We start from the raw sequence: 21,172 nt of genomic DNA, 5'->3' as shown, positions 1-21,172 counted from the left end.
CATCAAACAAACCTTACGTTTATTTTGAAAACCAAAATAAATACGACTTGTTTCCTATTTTTAATAAATGAATGAATAAGTGCTACTAGTCTTCAAACTTGAAACTGTTTTATCTTTTTAAAATTTTTTTTTTTTTTAAAGATTTTAAAATCCTGTTACTCTCACCTTGAGACCCAATGCATCCTCTCTGTTTTTGGTAAATAAATACCTAAATAAATGTTATTAGCCTTGAGAGCCCCAAGGGTGATTTTATTTGAAAGACAGCTGAAAAATTCCCGATTTTTCTTTGAGAAACGTTTTCTTTTTCTTTTAAGAATTATCAGTTGCCTTTAAAACAAAAGCGCCTTTGGGACAATCCATGCCCTCCGGATGAATGAGAGCCTCCATAGGCATTAGCCTCATTCTTCCCTTGGATTTTGGGGCACCCCCTCCTCCAAATAGCAACTGGGGGGGAGGGCAATGTTGGGGTGCCCTGCAGGCATTTCGGGGGGCGACGAGGAAATGACCCTCTTGGAGGGAAACGCAAAGAACTGCGTGCCAAATAACTGCAGAGCGGGCTTGAAATCGTCCTCCGTAGATCACTCTCACGTTCGCAAGTCTAGGGTCGCGCTCGCCACCCACTTCCGGACACCGGAAGTGGCTCCGCTCCCGGCGGATGTTTGTCTGCGTCGGCTTCCGTAGGCCGGCGGGGTTCTTCTTCCGCCCCGTCGGCACTGCGGGCTTCCGGGACGGAGGATGGCGACGGAGCGGCTGAGCTGGTGGGAGCGCCCCGAGCGGCCCTTGGCGCCCCTCAGCGAGCGGCAGCGGGACTCGGTGCTGGAGCTGCGCGCGGCCTCGCCGGGGCTGCCCCTTCCGCCCGAGGTAGGCTGGCTCCCGCCCCGGCAGCGCCCGCCGGGGCTCCCGCTTCGCCTGGATCCGGAGGGAGGGGATGGCTGCTTGCCCTTGCAGCAGGCTGGGCCGGGGGAAAGGAAGCCACGCGGAAGGGCCTGGGAGGAGGTCGGGGGGGAAGGAGGGCCCCCTCGGGGCGTCCGAACTGGCAAGTGGAAGAAGAGACTTGCGGACTCCCACTCCCAGAATTCCCGAGCTCACCTGCCTCCTGGAAGAGGAGGGGGGGGGTGCTGGGAGTTGGAGTCCAGAAGCCTTAAAGCTGCCAAGTTCGGGGACTCCCGGGGTGCCCTCTCTTCCCCCCCCACTTTTGTTGTAAACCTGAGCCTGGTTGTTTCCTTGCAGGCTTTTCACTGCCCAACTCGGCGTTTCATCCTGATCATCAATCACACCATCCCCGTGTCAGAAGGGGCGTCTCTCTTCCTCCCCCTGCCACGCCCGGTGTGTGTGTGGGGGGTTCCCTGGAGGGAGCGGTGATAGTTGGGAGGAATTAGCGGCCGCCAAAGAAGAGGGTGGCTGCCCAGCCTCAAAGCCGACCCCCAGCCAGGGACAGCATGGAAGGACTCAAAAGACGCAGCATAGTCAACTAAACGAATGGTGGTAACTCAAGGACTACCTGCAAACACTGTTTGGAAAGGTTACAGGTAGTCCTCGACTTACAACAGTTCATTTTGCGACCATTCAGTTACAACAGCGCTGAAAAAAGGGACCTATGGCCGTTTTTTCACAGTTATGACCGTTGCAGCATCCCCATGGTCATGTGATCCAAAATCCAGACGGTTAGCAACCAACTCATATTTGACTCCTGCAGTATTCCCAGGGTCACGTGATCCCCTTTGCGACCTTTGGAAAAGCAAAGCCAAGGGCCAAGATCAGACATTGGGGAGAGAAGCACCAAGAGCCATACGCGACCAGATGGCTGACATTGTCTTCCTCACCATCACCACCATCATCGATCTAGAAGGGGGGGAGTGGGGTTTGCTCTAGCAAAGCCTCCCGGCACTGAGGATGCCTCCTAGTTGGGTCATGAAACGTCTGCAAGAAAACCGCCAGTCTCAGAGCCCCCCGCCCCCCCCCTCATTTCAACCCTGAGCTACAAAGATTCTCCGTCATTGGGTTGCAAACCTGATTCATTTGTACTGTTTACACACAATACGATTAGACGTTATTGACACTCTTACTATTTTGAAAGGTTAATGTACAGAAACTAGGGAAAGCAAAGTGAAAATTATATCAATATTACTTGGAATTTTGGATGTCAAGATTACATGGGTAAAATTACGCAGCTTGGCTTTCTAGCATGATCTGAATGTTAATTGCAGTTTAATATTACAGTTTGGCTCTTGGACCCAGTGAGTCTTATTGCTACGCAAGGATTGGGGTGTGTTTATCAGGGTCTGATTCTCCCTTGTTACTTAAATATGACTCCATTTGAATGTGTACATTGTATGTATATGTATAGTATTTAAAGACTTCACTTCCATATTTTATCACTTAGCAAGCAGACATGATTTACTTGTACAATACTGTCAACTGCCAGGAGACTCATGAGCTTCACAGGATGGCAACTGAATAGTTTTTTCCCCCCTTTTAACAGCTGCCCATAGAAGATTTAAATAGCCTTGTCCAGCCATCGTTAACAGTGACGCTCACAGCCACATTGCCAGAGTCTACAGAGAACATTCTCTTGAAAGGATTCTCTTCTTTTGGTATGGAAAATGAAAGAATTGAAACGGCGCAGCAGGTAAAAAGGAAACGAAGAAACTGCAAGTGCTCTCTGATTCCGGTCATAATACAAAAAAACCACGCACTTGAGTAGTTGTGCAGAAGTTCAGTAGCACAAGAAAAGGTGACTTAGATCACACAGGGAGAATTTGTGTCTTTCTTTGACTGGCCAGAACCAGGAAAAGATGACTTTGATTTAAAGAGGTTTGGATGGCTGCAGCTGCAAGCAAATTATCTTTTCCTTTGCAGATTCATATCCCCTGCGCAGCCCTAATGACTGATTTGGCCGTTAGCTTTCCAGTGCCAGATTTGGGACTGAAATACGCAGTCCCCGGATGGCTGGTGCATTTGTCTCTCTTTTCTTCAGCTGGGTCATTTTAAGGAGTCCGATGACCTTAGGCCTGAGGCATCTGCTTTGCCCCCAGAACCCCAGAGTGGGCTTTCAAGTGACGTCGATGGAGTAAATTTCACTCCCTTTGGCTTGGGTGAAAATGGGAGGAAAAGTGAATGCTGAGATTTGGGAGGGAAGAAATGACAAGTTTATGCAAATAAGTGATAATAGTAATACTAGTTGAGAGCCAGTTTGGAGTAGTGATTAAGATGCCTGACTACAAACTGGGAGACTCTGAGTTCCAGTCCTGCTTTGGCCACAAAGCCAGCTAGTGATCTTGGGTTAGTCACTTTCCGTCAACTTTTGGAAGGAGGCAATGGCAAACCACTTGTGGGAAAACTTGCCCAGAAAAATTCAAGCCCTTATCCAAGAAATGGACGTGATTGAATGGGAGGGAGAAAACGCAGTTTGATTGACATTTGATAAATCCTCTCCTAAAATATTTCTTCAATATTTTTAGACAACAGCAAACAATAAAGAGAATGAAATTGTCAGCTTCTTCTGAGTTCAGGGTGATTTTAAAGAGCTTTCTCCTTTCATTGGTCTAGTTCTTCTCGTGGTTTGATCAACTTCATACACAGATGGACCAAGATGAGGAGACCAAATACCGGTATGTATATATATTTTACTTAATTGCAATATCAATAATGGATAATGTGCAGTATCCATCAATAATGACTGAAGCAGCTGATATAAGATTTAATTCCTCCAATATCTTGTACACTTAGCATTGTTTTCTTCCTTTAGTTCATGTATTCAACAAAAAAATTTGGAATCTTAAAATTCATTTGGTATATTCTGTTATTTCTCTAGTTTACAAAGCTATTTTCTCTCGATTGTTCTAGTGAACCTGTTTCCTTTTCTAGTTTCCTTTTTTTTTAACCATCTCCCTTGCCCTGTGATCTAGTTTTCCAAATGAAGCATGGTATACAAAGAATTGCCATGCGTTGTGTACTGCACACAGCAGCTGTATGTACAACAGGCAGTCCAAAAGTTCTGCACGGTGTTATCAATTCTCCGGCTGCTGCTGCTGCTACAGGTGGCTAAAAGGCGCTGTGGTTTGTGTGTTTCTCCAAGGCTGGCCAGGACAGCTTATGCTGGATTTGAAGAGCAGTGTGATGCCATCCTGAATGATGTGAATTGCGCTCTTCAGCACCTAAAGTCCCTGCAGGAACAATACCTCTTTGTCTCAACCAAAACAGGGACCCTGCACGAAGCCTGCGAGCAGCTGCTCAAAGAGCAGGTAACCCAGAGTTGAATGGCAGAAGATAAGCTGACACTTCTCATGTCCCAAGGCCCAAAAGGCAGGAATGGGTCTTTTGGAGAAGTCTAGCGTGGTGGCTCAGTGGCTAAGACGCTGAGCTTGTAGATCAGAAAGGCCGGCAGTTCAGTGGTTCGAATCCCAAGCGCCGCATCACGGAGTGAGCTCCCGTCACTTGTCCCAGCAGCTTCTGCCAACCTGGCAGTTCGAAAGCATGTAAAAAAATGCAAGTAGGAAAATAGGGACCCCTTTGGTGGGAAGGGAACGGCGTTCCATGAGCCTTCGAAGGCATTTAGTCCTGCCGGCCACATAACCACGGAGACGTCTTCCGACAGCGCTGGCTCTTCGGCTTTGTGACGGAAGTGAGCACCGCCCCCTAGAGCCAGAAAGGACTAGCACGTAGGTGCGAGGGGGAACCTTTACGTTTACCTTATATATTAAACAATTAAAACTCGGACCATACGTTTCCTGAACAATGTTTATCCCAGAGCTATAATTGCACTTAACAACTTAAGGGCCACCGTCAGTGAGCTGTTGGACAGGATTACTTGGTCTGTTGTGTGGAGGCTTGTGTGTTTTTAGGGGGCAGGGAATTTTGGCAGGTGGCGGTGGGGTGTGCTTGGGGATTGTCATGTGTGCATGTGTGTTGGGTGTCGTCTCTGGGTATTATGTGAATTTCGTTGTATGTGTATGCTGTGTATATACGTACAGTGGCAATAAAGAATTCAATTAATATATGAGTAAGGCGGCAAACATACCTAATATTCCTGCCTCCTATTTCCCCCACTATGACAACCCTGTGAGGTGGGTGGAGTGAGAGGGACGAGCCCAAAGACATCCAGCTGCTTTCTTGTCGAAGGGAAGCCTACAGCTCCCTATCTCCTGGATTGTAGGCCAGCACTGGGATGCTGACGTCAAACTGGGTCTCATTCTAGTGCAGCTTTTGCTACCTGGATCTGAATTATGAATTAAGAAATGATTGATTTACTTCCAATAGTTTCTTATTCTCCTCCATGTAACACTGTCATACCAAGTTTATATCGGGATGAAATGTTGGGAACCATACTAAAATGCTAATATAAACTTAATAACCTATCAATCACCTGTGCTTTTTAAGAGGCAATTCCGTGTTGAGATAACATGCTTTTAATTACCTGCTAATAAATATTTCATTTCTTTTTAAATAGTCGGAGCTTGTGGACCTGGCAGAAAATATTCACCAGAAACTGTCCTATTTCATTGAACTGGAAAATATTAATACAGTAGGTACAGTTGTTTAGCTTCTCACCATTTCTTTAAAAAAAAAGCCCCAGTCTCTGAATTTGAAGTTCTTTCTAAAAGCGTATAAAGAAGTTTAATTAGTTCTCATTTAATAATTTGTGTTTTATGGTTGAAATGTAATAAAGAAATGTACACAGAACTCATTAAAACTTTGGTTCAAGAAAACATGGGTAAGCCTTTGCCCTTTGGAAGATTCTAATTTCATCTTTAATAGCCATAGCAAGAGCCCTTAGACTTATAGACTGCTTCACAGGGCTTCACTGTCCTCTCTAAGCGGTTTACAGAGTCAGCCTCTTGCCCCCAACAATCGGGGTCCCCGTTTTACCCACCTGAGAAGGAGGGAAGGCTGAGTCAACCTGGAGCCTGGTGGGATTCGAACTGCCAAATTGCAGGCAGCCGGCAGTCAGCAGAAGGAGCCTGCAGTGCTGCCCTCTGACCACTGTGCCACAGAGGCTCCTTAAAGACAACAAAAGAGGAAAAGCCTGAGATGCACTGAAATGGAAACACAAGGCAAGAGAGGGTAGATCGGGGGTCCCCAACCTTGGCAACTTTAAGACTTGTGGACTTCAACTCCCAGAATTCTCCAGCCAGGTTGGAGAGCTCTGGGGCAGAAGGCGGGGCCTGGGCAAGGTGCAGCACTCCTCCAGCCGCCCTTCAGAGCCGGTGCTGAGCGAGGCGGGAGGGACCCACAACGGGCTCTGAGAGTTGCAGCAGCCCCTGCAGTGTCCCTGGGCTCACCATTGGGGAGGGCGACCCAAAGTTACAGCATCCTGCAGGGACGGGATGGCCCTTCGTGACCTTCACAGACAGCTCTGACCAGTCTGGGGTGGTGGTGGTGGGGGGAACTGGCAGGAGGCGGCAAACGGCACTCCCATCGGCTCCTCCACCTCCTCCTCCTCCTCCAGCCCCTCTGTTCTGCTCAGAGCCTCTTGGTCTTGCCCGCCTAGAGATACGCCAGCCGGCATTCTGTCCAAGAATGCCCTTGAAGGACCGCGGTTTGTGGCTCCTGATTCTTCTACGTTGACGAGAGGTGGGAAAGGGAGATTAAGAACCGCCGTTCCAAAGAGAATACTGAAAGGGTTTTTAAAATGGTAGAAAATAATGTGTATTGTTTTAAACACTGGAAAGCATATTGTGTAATAATGGTACTAAAGCAAGATTTCTTCGGGTGTGCATTTGTAATGACTTCTATTCCTTGTTTTGCCTCCAATAAGAAATTGAATTCTCCCACGCTGTCTGTCAGCAGTGAAAGCTTCATCTCGATGCTGAACAAGCTGGACGACTGCATAGCCTATGTGTCCTCCCATGTAAGTATCGCGCCGCTCCTCCTCCTCCTCCTCTTCCTCCAGACTGCTTTAAACATCACTGGCGGCTTCCAGGCACTCTTGCCATCTTTTCCATTTTTCTTCATCTCTGCGTGGACTTTGTGTGGAGAGTCACCGAGAGGGTGAGATGGGCAGTGTATAAATTAGATAAATAAAAACATTTCACTAATTTCTGTCTGGAGGATAGAGCAATATAACGGATATTTGCCTTCCAGGCCAAAGAATGTGTCCTTTTACTTTTTTTCAGTAGTTAGCTCAGGGGTGTCCAACCTTGGCAACTTCAAGACCGGTGGACTTCAACTCCAGAATTTCCCATCCAACCATCCATCCATCCCCATGCTGGCTGGAGAATTCTGGGAGTTGAAATCCACAGGTCTTGAAGTTGCCAAGGTTGGATACCCCTGACTTAGGTCTATAGCAAATATGACGTTTTTGCTTGCTTTTAATTTGGTGCAGGGGGGAACTTTGATTATCTAGAATGTTTCTGCACATTCAGTTTGAAGCATGAAATCCATCAATCCCTTATTATTATTTCACTTTTTTACTTATCACTCTTGCTTAACGCCCTTTCCTTCTTTTGCAGCCAAATTTTAGGGACTGCGCTGTGTATCTGGCAAAGTGCAACCAGTGTCTTTCTAAAGCGGTGCATCTTATGAAAGCATACGCGGTGAACACCCTGCAGAACCTCACAAATCAGTTAATGAAAAGGGTACGCTATCAGCTCATGTACATTCAATAGGGTTACATCTGTGTTCAGAGGGAATCGTCTGCACAAATGGCCTCAACGATGCCTTACTGGTGGCGCAAGGATGGGCAGCGTTTTTTTGGCCAAATGGTGCGTTTTTCTGTGGGGTGAAATCCATACCTACCTTTGGTGTTCTCTGTTCACCCGGGACCCCTTTCCACTGTGCTATGATTCACATTCAGGGCAAAGAGAGTGACAAACAAAAAAATCTCCACACCACAAGCCAGGCAAACACCTGGGCACAAACAGATCCCCCCTGATACCTCCAGCTCAAACACACCCCAACCAGGCACCCAGATGAAACCTAGCTTCCTAACAAATGATAGCCGTCCATTTACTTGGAGCCAAGCCGCACTAAAGGCCTCCAATACAGGAAACACAATGTTGTCAGCCAACCAAGACAAAAAAAAAGCCACAAAACAGACAGAAGATATTAGAAACACCAATCAAGCAGAACACAGCAAACTCCAAGACCAATAAACACAGACCAAGACTCCCAACCAATCAGGATGAAGAAAAAAAAAACCATTCTGGCACAGCAGTAGGCTAGCACCAAATTTAAAACTGAAACGGCTGTGAAAGTCTGACTCACAGACGAACACAATACAGAAGCCTGATGATGGCAGATGAGATTCTGCCGAAACGTTGCTACAACTTTAAATGCATAACTATAATGACGTGAAAAAATACCCGGATAAAGCTGAATACCATACATGTAAGTACCGGCAAAAACTTAAGAAACATATATATATATATAATATATATGTTTTCTTAAGTTTTTGCGGGTACTTATATATATAATATATATGCTTTCTTAAGTTTTTGCGGGTACTTATATATATAATGTTTTCTTAAGTTTTTGCAGGTACTTACATGTATGGCATTCAGCTTTGTTCGGGTATTTTCCCACGTCATTGTAGTTGTGCTTTTAAAGTTGTAGCAACGTTTCGGCAGAATCTCATCTGCCATCATCAGGCTTCTGTATTGTGTTCGTGTGTGTGGGTGTGGGTGTGGGTGTGTGTGTGTGTGTGTGTGTGGTGCAATAACACAGTGTGTAGACAACTTTTTCTTTCTTTTAGGATCCTTTGCTGGCTCCAAATTCAGACAACGCCTTTACTTTGTTTTATCTGAAGTTCAGAGCTGCTGCACCCAAAGTCCGGGTAGGTCGAACAGTGGAGGGAGACGGATAGAAGGAATGCAACATTATTGAGAAAGACTATTTGCTTTTATGCTCAAAGAAAACGTACTAGTTTGGCTTATATAGGCCTCTACGCTTCCTGGGATACCTCGAAGGTTGACAAAGGCAGTTAGTGCTGACCTCCAGGTCCCGAAGTTGGGTCTCTGGCCAAAGGGTGGGTGGTGGGTGGTGGAAATGCTTCCGCTGTAGGGCCTTTGGGTGTATCAGAACACTGCGATGTTGGTCCGTTTGGCAAGGTCGCAGTTGACAGCCAGTACATCCTCTCCACATATACTTGAGTCAAACTTTTGTTGCATTGGCTTTGCTTCACTATCTCTTAGTCTCTGGAATTAGCTGCTTTAATCATATTTGGATTTCCAATTTGGGATTTTATATCCTTTCACTCCTGGGTCATGAAATTATACCTAACCTGTCACCTTTTAAAAGACTGGGAGGTTTGAATTAATAGGATTGCAGAAAAAAAAACCCATTTACTCTAGAAAGACAGGAAGGCAAGATGTTTCACATGGGAAATTTATAAGTATTTCTTCAGAAAAGAGTCTCTTTTGGAGTGCAGAGAGGATTCAGGGTAACTGAACTGAACCAAAAGAAAACGGTTGAAACGGGAAAGCTTTATGACGGATCGTTTGTCTTTTTTTTCCCTCCTTGTTTCCTTAGACACTTTTTGAACAAATCGAGCAACGATCTGAGAAAATGCCGGAGTATGTAGATTTACTAGCATTTTATATTAAAATGAATGCAAAATACTGTTGTGTGGATTGAGGCCCAAGAAGGAGCCACCCGATTCTCATTCTCTCCATGAGTACAGCAGGCCTGGTTGGGGAGACCCACCTGTGGTCCCGGGGGGGGGGGGGCAGGCCTCGGTTTCCCTTTGGCCCCATCCGTTCAAACCCCTGCTTGATGGCTTTGCAAGCGAGAGAGAGAGAGAGACAGAGACACCCAGGATATTCCCAAAAGTTGCTGAATTCTCCCTAAGCAGCCCTGGGCCTCTTCTTTTCTTTTTGAAAGTACTTTACATTAAACGGTTTTACAGTGCTGGAAACCTGTGCAAACTGAAATCAGAAGAAAAAAAGAATAGAAAAGAAGAAATACAAAGTGCAAAAAGGAAAAGAGAAAAAGAATAGAGAAGTGATTCCCAATCTTCCTTGCAAAAAGTAGAGGCAGATGAATGGTTCCTCTCATCCCCTGTGCGATTGTACGCAGGCTTCACCGGATAGCGCCACCTCCCCCAATACAATGACCAGTCCAAAGATGGTTGTCATTTCTGTCCAAATGTTGGAAAAAAGCCCATAAAGGTTTCCAGAATGTTATAAAACTAATCCATATTTTAGCCACGATCAAAGAAGTGAACTTTATATTCCTTTCTTTCGCTTCTAACCACGGAATGGAAGCAAGCAATCTTTCACTTGTTTATGTTTTAAGCTGAAAGTCTGTGGTTTTCTGTGCTGGGGACTATTTGTTAAGTGACTGAGCAAGGCCACGCCTCGTAAGCGGGTGAGGACACAGATTGCTGTCTATTTCCAGAGTTTAAAAAGGAAAAAAAACCCTGTGGAGATGACTGAGAGGCCTTTAAAATTATTCCTAACCTTGAAAATGGCACGATGGCTGCGCTGTGGTTTCTCGCTGGTTGGCTACGTAATTTCAGTCATGTGAATGACTGCCGGCCCCAAAAAGACATTCCCCTTTCACTGCTCATTCTTAGCAGAAAAGAAAAGAGGCCGTATAAAATGTAGTTAGTTTACTACCTGTAAAGTTTCGTTTCTCTCTGAATTGCATTATTTTTCTCTCCCCCCCCCCTTTGTCTAGATACCGGCAACTATTAAGTGAAATCCACCACTGTTACCTCAATCAGAGAGAACACCTGTTGGGGCCTAGCATCACCAGCACGGTCACAGAATTAACTAATCGAAACAACAGAGATCATTGCGCTCTGGTAAAGTCTTGTTTTTTTCCGTTTTATCTTTCTGTCTTTGCGTTTTCATTGTTTTTTAAATGAAATGTTGGCTCCTTTTGAATTTAAGAGAAAAATATTTTGCTCACATGTGTATATTATTCTCAGTGACGTGCATTTTTTTCTCTCAGTTTTATCATGCAGCAAGCCCGTTTTTTTCTTAACAATTCCAAAAGAGATCAAAACTGCCTGGTGGACTTTGCTTTTATTTGGCCAATTTGCTTATAGACAAACACCTTTTTAATTCACTGTGGTTTGGAAGACCCCAGAGAGAGAGAGAGAGAGAGAGAGAGAGAACTAATTCATGAATGTTGGCTAACACTTGAGTGGCGTCAGTTGAGTAATTGCGTTGTCTAACTTGAGTTGCAATAGTGATCTATATCTTGACTGAAACTGCGGGCAGCGTTTCTTTTCATGGCACTGGGTAACAATCCAGTCCGTGAATGGAAGCCTGCGAGGGAAGAAGCAGAGAAGCCAGGGCTGAGCTCGCGCGCGGTGTGACTCCAGGGCTGCCTCACGACCGTCTCCCTACCTGCCAAGGCGGGAGTCACCCAGGCCCCATCTCAGCATGAAGGGGAACCGGTTCAGGGATGCTAACCAGCCTGTGTCTAACCAAGCATCTCTTTGTGACGGACTTCAGGTACGAAGCGGCTGTGCCTTCATGGTTCACGTGTGCCAGGATGAACACCAGCTGTTTGACGAGTTCTTCACAAAACCAACACCCAAACTGGAGTAGGTGACCCATGTCACAGTATCGCTTCTCCTACCAAATCCTACCAGCAGTGGGGAGCGAAATGACCCATTTCATTCGTCCACTTTTTGCTGGGTGCCCTTGGTCTCCCCTCTGGGTGGAAAAGCATTTATGAACATTTCTGATCTTTTGGTGTCTTTGTTCTTCTCTCTCTCTCTCTCTCTCTCTTTTTTTTTTTAGTGAGCTTCTGGAAAAGCTGTGCTTGTCATTGTATGACGTCTTGAGGCCCCTGATCATCCACGTAATTCATTTGGAAACCTTGTCTGAACTCTGCGGGATCCTTAAAAATGAAATGCTGGAAGATCATGTGCAAAACAACGGTGAGTATAAGAATCAAAACAATCCGAATAAGGGCAGGCATTTTAAACGTGACTGGATAGTGTGAACACAGGAAGTCCTCAGTTGGTGGCCAATCACTTAGCAACCTTTCAGAGTTACAACACACACACACACACACACACACAGAGCTCCTTATAACCCAGTTTCAAAATTATGCCCCCCGCAGAGATTCCCCCAGACACAACCAACCGCAAGGACATTGCAGCACACACACCACCAATCTTAACATTAGTAACTAACATTATTAGATAAACGTATACAAATAAAAGTTGTTCTGGTTCTATTCTTGGAAGTCCGTCCATTCTAAGGAGAGGCAGTTCCTTGTTCCCCAGTTGGAAAATGAAACAGAATGGCAAATAAAGAACGTTTACCACTAGAGATCATTCCTAAATTCAGACCAGGAACTTTAGGGCAGAGCCGTTTTCGTCCGGGTAGGATTAGAGTAGCGTTTCTCAGCCTTGGCGACTTTGAGGACCTGTGGACCTAAGAGCCCATGAATCCCGTGGCTGGCAGGAGAATTCTGGGCCCTCCAGTTGCCGCGGCTGAGAAAGCTCCCGCCTAGTGCCTCTTTTATGGTGACTGGGAGAAAGTTGGAGAGAGGGAGAACTCTGGTATTTTTTCTCTTCGCAGTGAAGCAGCTGGGGGCTTTCGCTGCCGGAGTGAAGCAGATGCTGGAGGATGTTCAAGAGCGGCTGGTTTACAGGACCCACATCTACATTCAGACCGACATTCTGGGCTACAAGCCTGCCCCCGGGGACCTGGCCTATCCTGCCAAGTTGGAAATGATGGAGGTAAGGGGGGTTGGGGGGGGCATTGCAGAGGAAGACAAGGCATCACCTTGACAGAAGGATGAGGAGCCCGGCAGGCGCCGCTGGTTCGTTTGTGCTTTTAAAATGACATTACCAGGAGGCCTCCAGCACTGCCCTGTCGCTGGGCTCAGGGCCTGGAACGGGGTTGAGAAGCTCATGAGAAAACGGCCCAAAGTTCTGTCTATGTGGACAACTAAACCCGTGTATACATAGAGATAGTCCTCGACTTACAATTGGCCCTGCAGTTTCAGTCGTAAGTCATGAAGCAAAATGGACACTCTGGATTGGTGGCTTTCTTGTATGCCGGTATTGGCGGATATCGAACAAAAATGATATTCTCTAAATAAGATTCAGTGTAATTTCAGCCAGTAGTTCTGCCACCCCAGACATTATTTTTGCAGAAAGATCTTTCATTCCAGAGTCAGTCTGTACTGAGGGAGATCAACACGGAGGAGTGGCGGGGGAGAATTGGGTTAAGATAATTATAACAAGTAATAAAATAGCCAAACGTCTTTTGTGGGCTCCTTCACAAAATGGATTTTTCATGGCAGCAAATTGCCCAGAGCTTAAAAGAGGAAGAGAAGAAATCGCACGCGGAGGCTTCCTCGACAGCTGCAAAGCAGGAAGATCCAGACAGCTGCAGCGAGGTAAAACTTGGTATGTATGTGCAGTTGTGCAAAGTTGTGTCCTTGAAAAAGCCCACTGGTAGCAGTTGCATTTGGACACCGATTCTCAGCGTCTAGAAAGGCCATGAGGGGAACAAACGCAAGCCGCCTCGTTGGCTTGGCTGAAGGGATCACTGCTTTAGGCTGTTGTTTTCTGGACATTGTTTGGTTTAAAGGATAATGGCGGATTCTTGCCGCGCCTGGAAAGAGCCCGGTGCTTCAGTCCGAAGGCATTGGGAATGGCCTTGAGGGGAGAAGAGAAGGGCAGAGCCTTCCTTTCGCTCTTAGTACGGTAGATCTCATACTAGGGTGTGGTACACAGGTGATCCCTGGCGACCCAACATTTCCCGAAGCACCTGGAGGAGGGCCAGCTGGGGGGCTCTGGAGTTGAAATCCACACTTCTTCAAGGCTGAAACATGCACCTAAACCATCCCGCCTTCCGCATTTGCAGATACGCTGGGACCTTGTAGTCCGAGAGCCCATAACTCCGTTTCCCCTGCGGATCTCCACGGGATGTGGTACCCCACCGTGAGGAGGACCCTGGTCTGCCTCTCCAAGCTTTACAGGTGCATCGATGTAAGCAGTTAACACCACCACTACTACTACTACTACTACTACTATTATTATTATTATTATTATTATTATTAAATCTTTGGTGAGATTCACGGCCTTTGGGGCTGGCTGGTAGCTCAACAGCTCAAGTCCTAACCAAGGACCTAGGAACTATTCAGGTAGCATCGGAGGATATAAGCTGTTCCAAGTAGGGTGGCTTTTTGTAGAATCAAGGCACTGAAGTCTGATAAATTCAGCATTATCATCATCATTATAATTACTACTACTACTATTTATTGTGTGGAATAACGTAAATCTTTTAGTAACTCGCCCTGTTGTTTCAGGTTTATTGCCTGATAGGTTTGGGTAAATAAATCACACTTAACCGGGTAAAGGGAAGGTGCCAGCTGTATAACCTTCTGCCCCCCCCCTCCCTCCCCTTCTCCAGGGAACGGTCTTCCAAGGATTGTCGCAGGAGGCGCTGTCGGCCTGCATACAGTCCTTGTTGGCGGCTGCAGACTCGATTGCTAAAAGCAAGGTCAGGTACAAGCGCTGGTCAGGAGCAGGGGGGCGGGAGGGGGAGTCCTTGGCAGGGGCATTCAAGTGGGGGTGGGGCAGAGGGGTTTGCTCTGAGGAAAGGGGGCTCCGTCCAGTTTGCCTCCCGTCCCGACCTCTCTGCGTGGCCTCAAAGCTGCTTCTGGCTGGATTTTTGTCAGTGACAGGTCAGTCCTCTTGTGTCCGCCTGCCTTGACCTCTGACGCTGTTGTTGTTGTTGTTGTTGTAATTTAGACTCAGATCGACGGGCAGCTTTTTCTCATAAAGCACCTTCTGATTCTCCGTGAGCAAATTGCTCCCTTCCACACCGAATTCACCATTAAGGAAATTTCGCTGGATCTGAAGAAAACCAGAGGTAATTGAGTTGGCGTTGAAGACGCCCCAAGCTCAGCAGGGGTGAGAACCCAAAGTGTGTTCCTCCTCCGGATCGAGGCCAGGCGGGAAACAGGACTGGGTCAGCTAAAGCGACTCACAAGGCTGCATTAACAGAAGCTGGCGAGGCTGGAAGTTCAGCCTTCCTGCCTTTCCTCCTCCACAGTGGGTGCGTTTGGTCAGACGTTGGAATGGGCGGATAATGAGTAGTGCGTTGTATGGTTTATGAGTACGGGGGCATTTCGGTCAAAAAACTTGCCACTAGGCTGAATCTCTGTGGAGAAATTCCCCGTCACCCAGGCCACGGTTGTCCCAAAGGGGCTTTTCTGCAGTTCCAAGGAGGCTCCAGAACCAGGAGGGGTCCCCCCGCGACCCACCCATTTGCCCCACTCGGGGGATCTGGAGGACACGGGAAAACCTCCAAGTGGCCTCAGTGATTCTCTCCCAGGGAACTCACACGCTGACACGATTACAAGGGGGATAAATCAGTCCTTCCCTTCCCCACCATCCAGTCAGAGCTGAAGAAGCTTCTTGGATGAGAAACGAAACGTCCTCAAAGGACAAACAAGAAAGTCCAGTCGCCGCCTGAAGAAAAAGCACCTTGGGGATTGTCAAGAGGCTGGAAGTTACTAAGGAAAGATCAAAATCACGTGCTGCCATGCATGGAAAGCCTGGGATCTCTACGTGGTCTTCAAAATTCACATGGGGATTCCTAGAAGTTCCATTCGACTTGAATGCATAACACAAATATTCATAAATATTCCTTACTAAATCGGTTCTCTTTTCTCAGATGCTGCCTTTAAAATCCTGAATCCCATGACGGTTCCCCACTTCTTCAGACTAAGTAGCAACAATGCAATCATACAGTTCTTGCTGGAGGTAACAAGGAGGCTCCCTACAAAATGCCAGCCCTGCCTGGGAAAATCACGCTGGGGCTGTGGCACATTCCAAATTTCCCCTCGCAGGGCACGCCAGAGATCAGGGAGCACTACATCAACTCCAAGAAGGACGTGGACCGGCACCTCAAGCTGGCTTGCGAGCAGTTCATTCAGCAGCAGACCCAGCAGCTTGTCGAGCCCCTGCAGGAGTTTCTGTCAAAGGTATTAAAAGGACTAGAAATTTTGTTTTTATTCTAAGAGAGAGAGAGAGGGGGGAGGGAGAGAGGGGGGGAGGGAGGGAGCCTGTGAACGGGCAGGTTCACTGCTGGATGGCCAGTTAACGTGCTCCAGGGCTGAAGGGACCTTTTGAGCCAGCTGAAGGGCTTTCTACGGAATATTATAAGCCTATTTCACGCGTATTTCCTCCTCCTCCTCCTCCTCTTCCCCTCCTTCCTTCAGGTTTCAGCCTTGACCGCGGTGGCTTCTCAGAGGGGTCCCAAGTACAATCTCTCACAGCAGCCTTGGGCCCAACCAGGTAGCTTTTTCCAGCCGCGGGAAACTCTGCGATCCGCCTCTGAGCTTTGTTGATTTTGAAGGCTTTTTAAATAAAATCACTGTGGCAGGTTTTATTTGGTTTGGGTTGCTCTCCGATCAGCTGCCACCTCTTTTCGATTTAATTATGTAAAATTTAGCATTAATAGAAGAAATGGATTTTGTATCTTGAAGTTGAACCCCTCGTAAGCCTGCTTGGTCCTTTTCAGCCGCCATCCCACAGAAAGAATTGACCTACGACCAATCACTTAGCGACCTGTTGAAGTTACAACAGACCCCCGTTACAAAGCAATGGGTTTGCTTAGCAACTGCCCTGTCCCCTTAACAACCCCTGCAAAACAAAGGGTCATAAAATCAAGTCTGGTCACCTGGTGACTAGCTTCACAACTATCACAACTTGCAACTGAAATTGTGGGACTCTATAGCCATAAACCAAGGATTGCTTGTAATCGCATTCCTCAATGTATTTTTCCCCACACGTGGTTGTTGATTTTAGAGAGTCGGTTTGTGTATAGAAATATAGTCAGTGGAAAGGAGCCTTCTAAAACCCAGAGAAGGGGGGGGGAAGAGATTCTGTTCCAGGAGAAGCTCTGCAGCATGAGAGCCATTGTGTCTTTTATTCATAGCGAAGATCAACGACTTGGTGTCCTCCACCTACAAGAGAATAAAAACGAAGCTGCCGCCAACCTTACAGAGCCTGTCGCTTTATTTGTCGAACAAGGACACCGAATTCATCTTGTTCAAGCCCGTGAGGGTAGGTCTCGGCTAGCATCGGATGCGGTTTGTGAATATGTGCCTAACACACTCGACTCGGGTGCTAACCTGCGCGGGATCCCTTGCTCTGCGTTGTTCTGCTCACCGTCCCTCCTTTTACTACGATTGGCCCTGCCAGGGTTCTCAGACGTGGCAATTTCCGGACAGCCTGGCTGGGGAATTCTGGGAGTTGAAGTCCACGCACCTGAAAACAGCCAGTTGGAAACGGTGGTTCCCGCCATCTCTCCCCTGCTAGCTCCTTTCTCTCTCCGCGGATCTCAAATAAATGGTCCAAATCGGCCCCCGAGCCCCTGGGTGGGGCTGCACGTGTCTCTGAGAGAATTGAGTGGTGTGACTTAAGTGCTTGCCGGATTACGCGGAGGACTGTGGCACAACCTTGGAGCTCGGTATTGGTGCACACGTTGCTTTTAAGAGAATGAAGAAGTCACGAGGTGTTTTTTTTCTTCTTCTCCTTTTCCATTAAGAACAATATCCAGCAGGCGTTTCAGAAGCTGCATGCCGTCCTAAAAGAAGAATTTAGTAGCGAAGATCTCCAGATCATAGCTTGTCCGTCAATGGAACAGGTTATCTAACCGTTTCTCTTTTAAAAACTATCTGTCCTTTATTTTGGGAGTAAACTTTTAGGTACAAACATTTATGGGGAGAAAGTAGAAAGGATGGCTGTGGGACACCGGTAGTTTTAATTTCCTGAAAAAATGGCAAATGGACATTTGCTTTATGAATCTTCAAGGAAGTTATTTGTGTTTCTAAAAAGCCGCCTTTGTCTTTCAGGTAAATCTCCTTTTGTCAGTAACCAAGTAGCCAAAGCTCACACGGCTTCTTCTTCGTAGCCTCCGTGGTGGTTGGAGAGGATCCCACTTCCCATCCCTCGAAGGCGGGAGAGAGAAGAGTGATTGCTGCTGTTCTGCCAGTTCAGAAGCATCCCTAAAGATTCGTGGAAAGCGCCTCTCTCTCTCTCTCTCTTCCTGGCGGCAGCTACTGTGGTGAAAAGCAGCCCCCTGCTTGCATTCCTCTGCTCCATTTCGTACCCAGAGAAGATCTGCTTTGCCAACTCCCTTAAAATAATTTGGAACAACTGCAGTTTGGAGAACGGATGCCTTTTATTCATAAACTGTACATCAGGAACACTTTGAAGTGTATATACATGCCTTCCCAACGAAGTAATATTGCCAATAATGAGCGTGATTATATTGTTCATACATGCCAACAAATCGTCAGACTTTGTAGAGTGCAAATGCTAATAGTGAATTTATGGAAGATGCCATATAATCAGATTATGGTATAGGTATAGCACTTAATGTAATCTACTTCGAGATACCAGTGGTTTTTTCCCCCAAAAAACCTTTATACTGATGAATGCTGACATTGTTTTTATTCCTGGCAAATAGATTGCCTTGCCTTAAAATTATGTCCACAAGTTTATGCAGAAAATACAGCGCGGTTGTAATAAATTCCCATTTAATAGGTTATGACTGATCCATAATTAATATGTAGAAAATGTGATGTGGAAAGATTGGGAGAATGGAGTATGTAATTGAAGTGTAGAGCTGCAAGATCTCTTGCAAAAACAGAAGCAAACTCAATTTTTTCCCATAATTAAATCTGCCCTTGAATTAGAACAGTGTGTTTGTTACTGTGAAGTTACAAAAAGACATGCCTTGTCTCTAAACTGATTGTTGTGCATTTTTACCAGGCGTGGAGAAGTATTGAAGTTTGCATTTTACACCTAGTATATATTGTATTATAAGTAAGATTAAAACATTATATTGTTCAGGGAACCCAGGTAATTTTTAAATGAGGTGTGTTTATATATCTTTCTGTTTAAAATAATTGGTATTTAGAAAATAGTTCAAATACTAAAAGTTTTGCACAATCCAGACTTTGTTCTGTATTGCTCTGTTTAATATTACACTCATACTGTTTTAAAATTTTTATGTTTCAATTCTTTAGGGAGATAAATTAATTTTAAAGAACTGAAGTCAATGTTTGTAAGCATTAGAAAATAAGTGGCATCAGATTTTATTCTAATCCAGTTATTGGTACGCTAGTTAAGTGAAACACATATGTAAAATAATCAGCTGTGAATTTTGAGTACAGAGATTTTCAATCGAATAGAATGTGAATAAGTGTATCTTAAAGTTGGAAGTGGGTAATTTAAACGCTTTACTTTCTAAAACAGAGAATTTCTATTACAAACATTAACATTATTTTATTATTCAGTGACTTTCCAAATCACAGAATAAAAATATAACCTGTACAGATAGTTAGCTAAATAAACAGTGTATATAATTTTTCTAATCTTTGTGTGATCTTGTTCTCATTTTTAAAAAAAGGTTTGCTTTCTTATTCTGGGCGGGTTTTGTTTTATCCAATATTCTTCAGGAAACTTTACCTTGTTAAAGCCTTTAAGATCTTAATTGCAGATATAGAAATATTCTCCACGGCATAGCTGTCTCGATTAAAACTTCTCTTTAGGTCCTTTCGAAAAGTACGCGTTATATCGTCTTAACTAGTATAAAGGAAAAAAAAACCTTAAAAGTTCTGTTAAAAAATTACATGGTTATTACCAGTTATTTTATGCGCATGTAGTTAAAGTGATTAAAAACAATACACAGAAGAGATACAAAAGGTTGCCAGAACACCTCAGAAATGTTTTTTAAAAGATTTAGGTGGCAAATAAATATAGTTGAGCCCTTCAAGAAGAGGATAAATTCAAATAAATCTGCAGCCAGGATCCGTTTTTTCAAAATGTATGTTTGTTTGTCTTGAGACCTGTTGAATCCAAGCAACTGCCTGGATTCATCCTCACCCTCAAGTGTTCTTGGCAAGATTTTGGCAGTGGGTTGCCGCTGCCTGCTTCCTAGGGCTGAGAGAAAGTGCCTGCTATATATATATGTGTACACACACACACACACACACACACACACCCTGCCCAGACAATGCTGTGGACCTGGTTCAGGCATCGCTTATCTGACACGTCCTGGATAGAAGGGAGAGGCCTTCCAATCATCTTTTCTGCCGTCCTCTCCACTCTCTGCACCCCCTTCCTGTCTGAAGCAGGGACACCTCCAAGCCCGACGGTAATGCAGCACGGCAGGATGCTCTCGGTCGTCCCTCCACGGAAAGTGGGAAGGGAGCGGTGCTCTCCTCATGCGAGGCAGAGAAGGAAGGCACCGCTGTGCCTGCTTGGCCAGGGCCTCGCTGTTGAGACCAGGCTAACCTGCTTGACAGCTGCGCCGCCAAAAACGTCAGACTATTAACCGCCTCCAGTTGAATTAGCAAGAACTCTTCTAAGCAATGAAGCATCATGTCGGCATCCACAAAGCTCCCTAAAACCAGTTTGCAAACCACGTTGGGGCACCGCCTGGAATGGCTGGGATCAGAGGGCAGCTCCTAAGACAGGAGCCGTCAAAGGTCGGTCTGGAGGAAGACGCAACCCGGCCACGGTGTCCAACCCTCTGGGCGGAAGGTTCAAAGCTCACCCTCTGCCAAGAGCAACCCATTTACTTAGCACGGAGGCTCTCGATTGCTATGGAAACGCTCTCAAGAGCTCCTGAAATTGGCCTGGATACGCCAAGAGGGAAGCAAAGGGAAGCTGCAGAACTCAATCGAAAAGAAAAGAAAAGAAAAGAAGAAAGGGAGAGGGCAAAGTCTCCAGAGCGGTGGAATCTCAGCTGACCTTGCAAGGAAAGCAGGCCGGGAAGGAACCCTCCAAACGGAAAGCCACGCTCTCCGAAAGCCACGCCAGAAGAGCTGCAGGGATGTTTCGGCCCAAACCAAAGCCGCATCTTTCCTTAAAACGGATGCAGTAACTCAGAAGCTTTGGGGACTACCTAACCTGAGGTACAGGCAAACACAATATGGACGGGCAACACAGTCGTTAAGTGAAGCAATCACAAAGCGTGGGTGTGCCCAACCAGAGGCAGACGAAGCTGGGGACCGGGCTGCAGAGGGAGGCCAGGTCTCTGGGATGAGCCCACCTCCCGCCCAGGAAGGAGGCTGGTTTGCAAGGCCCTTTCCGAGCCAGTCCCCGAGCCCCGTCTGTTCACGCAGAGCCAGATGATGGGAATGTCCCGATGGCGCCAATCCTGATTAAACCCGCCCACCAGAGCGCTGAAATCCCCCCACACAATGAGCTTAGGGCCACGCAACGGCCCAGCTG

The 21,172-nt window shown here is 46.2% G+C and overlaps 1 protein-coding gene across 1 annotated transcript; it reads left to right on the top strand.

Moving 5' to 3' along the window:
* The first annotated feature begins 687 nt into the window (after positions 1-687).
* COG3 (component of oligomeric golgi complex 3) lies at positions 688-19,308 on the top strand. The gene is made up of 23 exons (XM_026720440.2): positions 688-861; positions 2,483-2,629; positions 3,550-3,611; positions 4,079-4,244; positions 5,450-5,524; positions 6,758-6,850; positions 7,452-7,577; positions 8,693-8,773; positions 9,469-9,512; positions 10,618-10,744; positions 11,403-11,494; positions 11,694-11,833; positions 12,483-12,643; positions 13,213-13,318; positions 13,779-13,903; positions 14,328-14,417; positions 14,669-14,789; positions 15,597-15,685; positions 15,772-15,906; positions 16,144-16,219; positions 16,863-16,990; positions 17,475-17,573; positions 17,782-19,308. Exons 1-23 carry the CDS (start codon positions 736-738, stop codon positions 17,809-17,811), a joined length of 2,439 nt encoding a protein of 812 aa, XP_026576225.2. The 5' UTR covers positions 688-735; the 3' UTR covers positions 17,812-19,308.
* The last annotated feature ends 1,864 nt before the right edge of the window (positions 19,309-21,172 follow it).

This window comes from Pseudonaja textilis, chromosome 8, assembly GCF_049901715.1.
Source record: "Pseudonaja textilis isolate UNSWEBS1 chromosome 8, rPseTex1.2, whole genome shotgun sequence".
NCBI lineage: Eukaryota > Metazoa > Chordata > Lepidosauria > Squamata > Elapidae > Pseudonaja > Pseudonaja textilis.
Note: the sequence above shows the minus strand (reverse complement) of the source record. Positions and strands in the feature narration are given on the sequence as shown.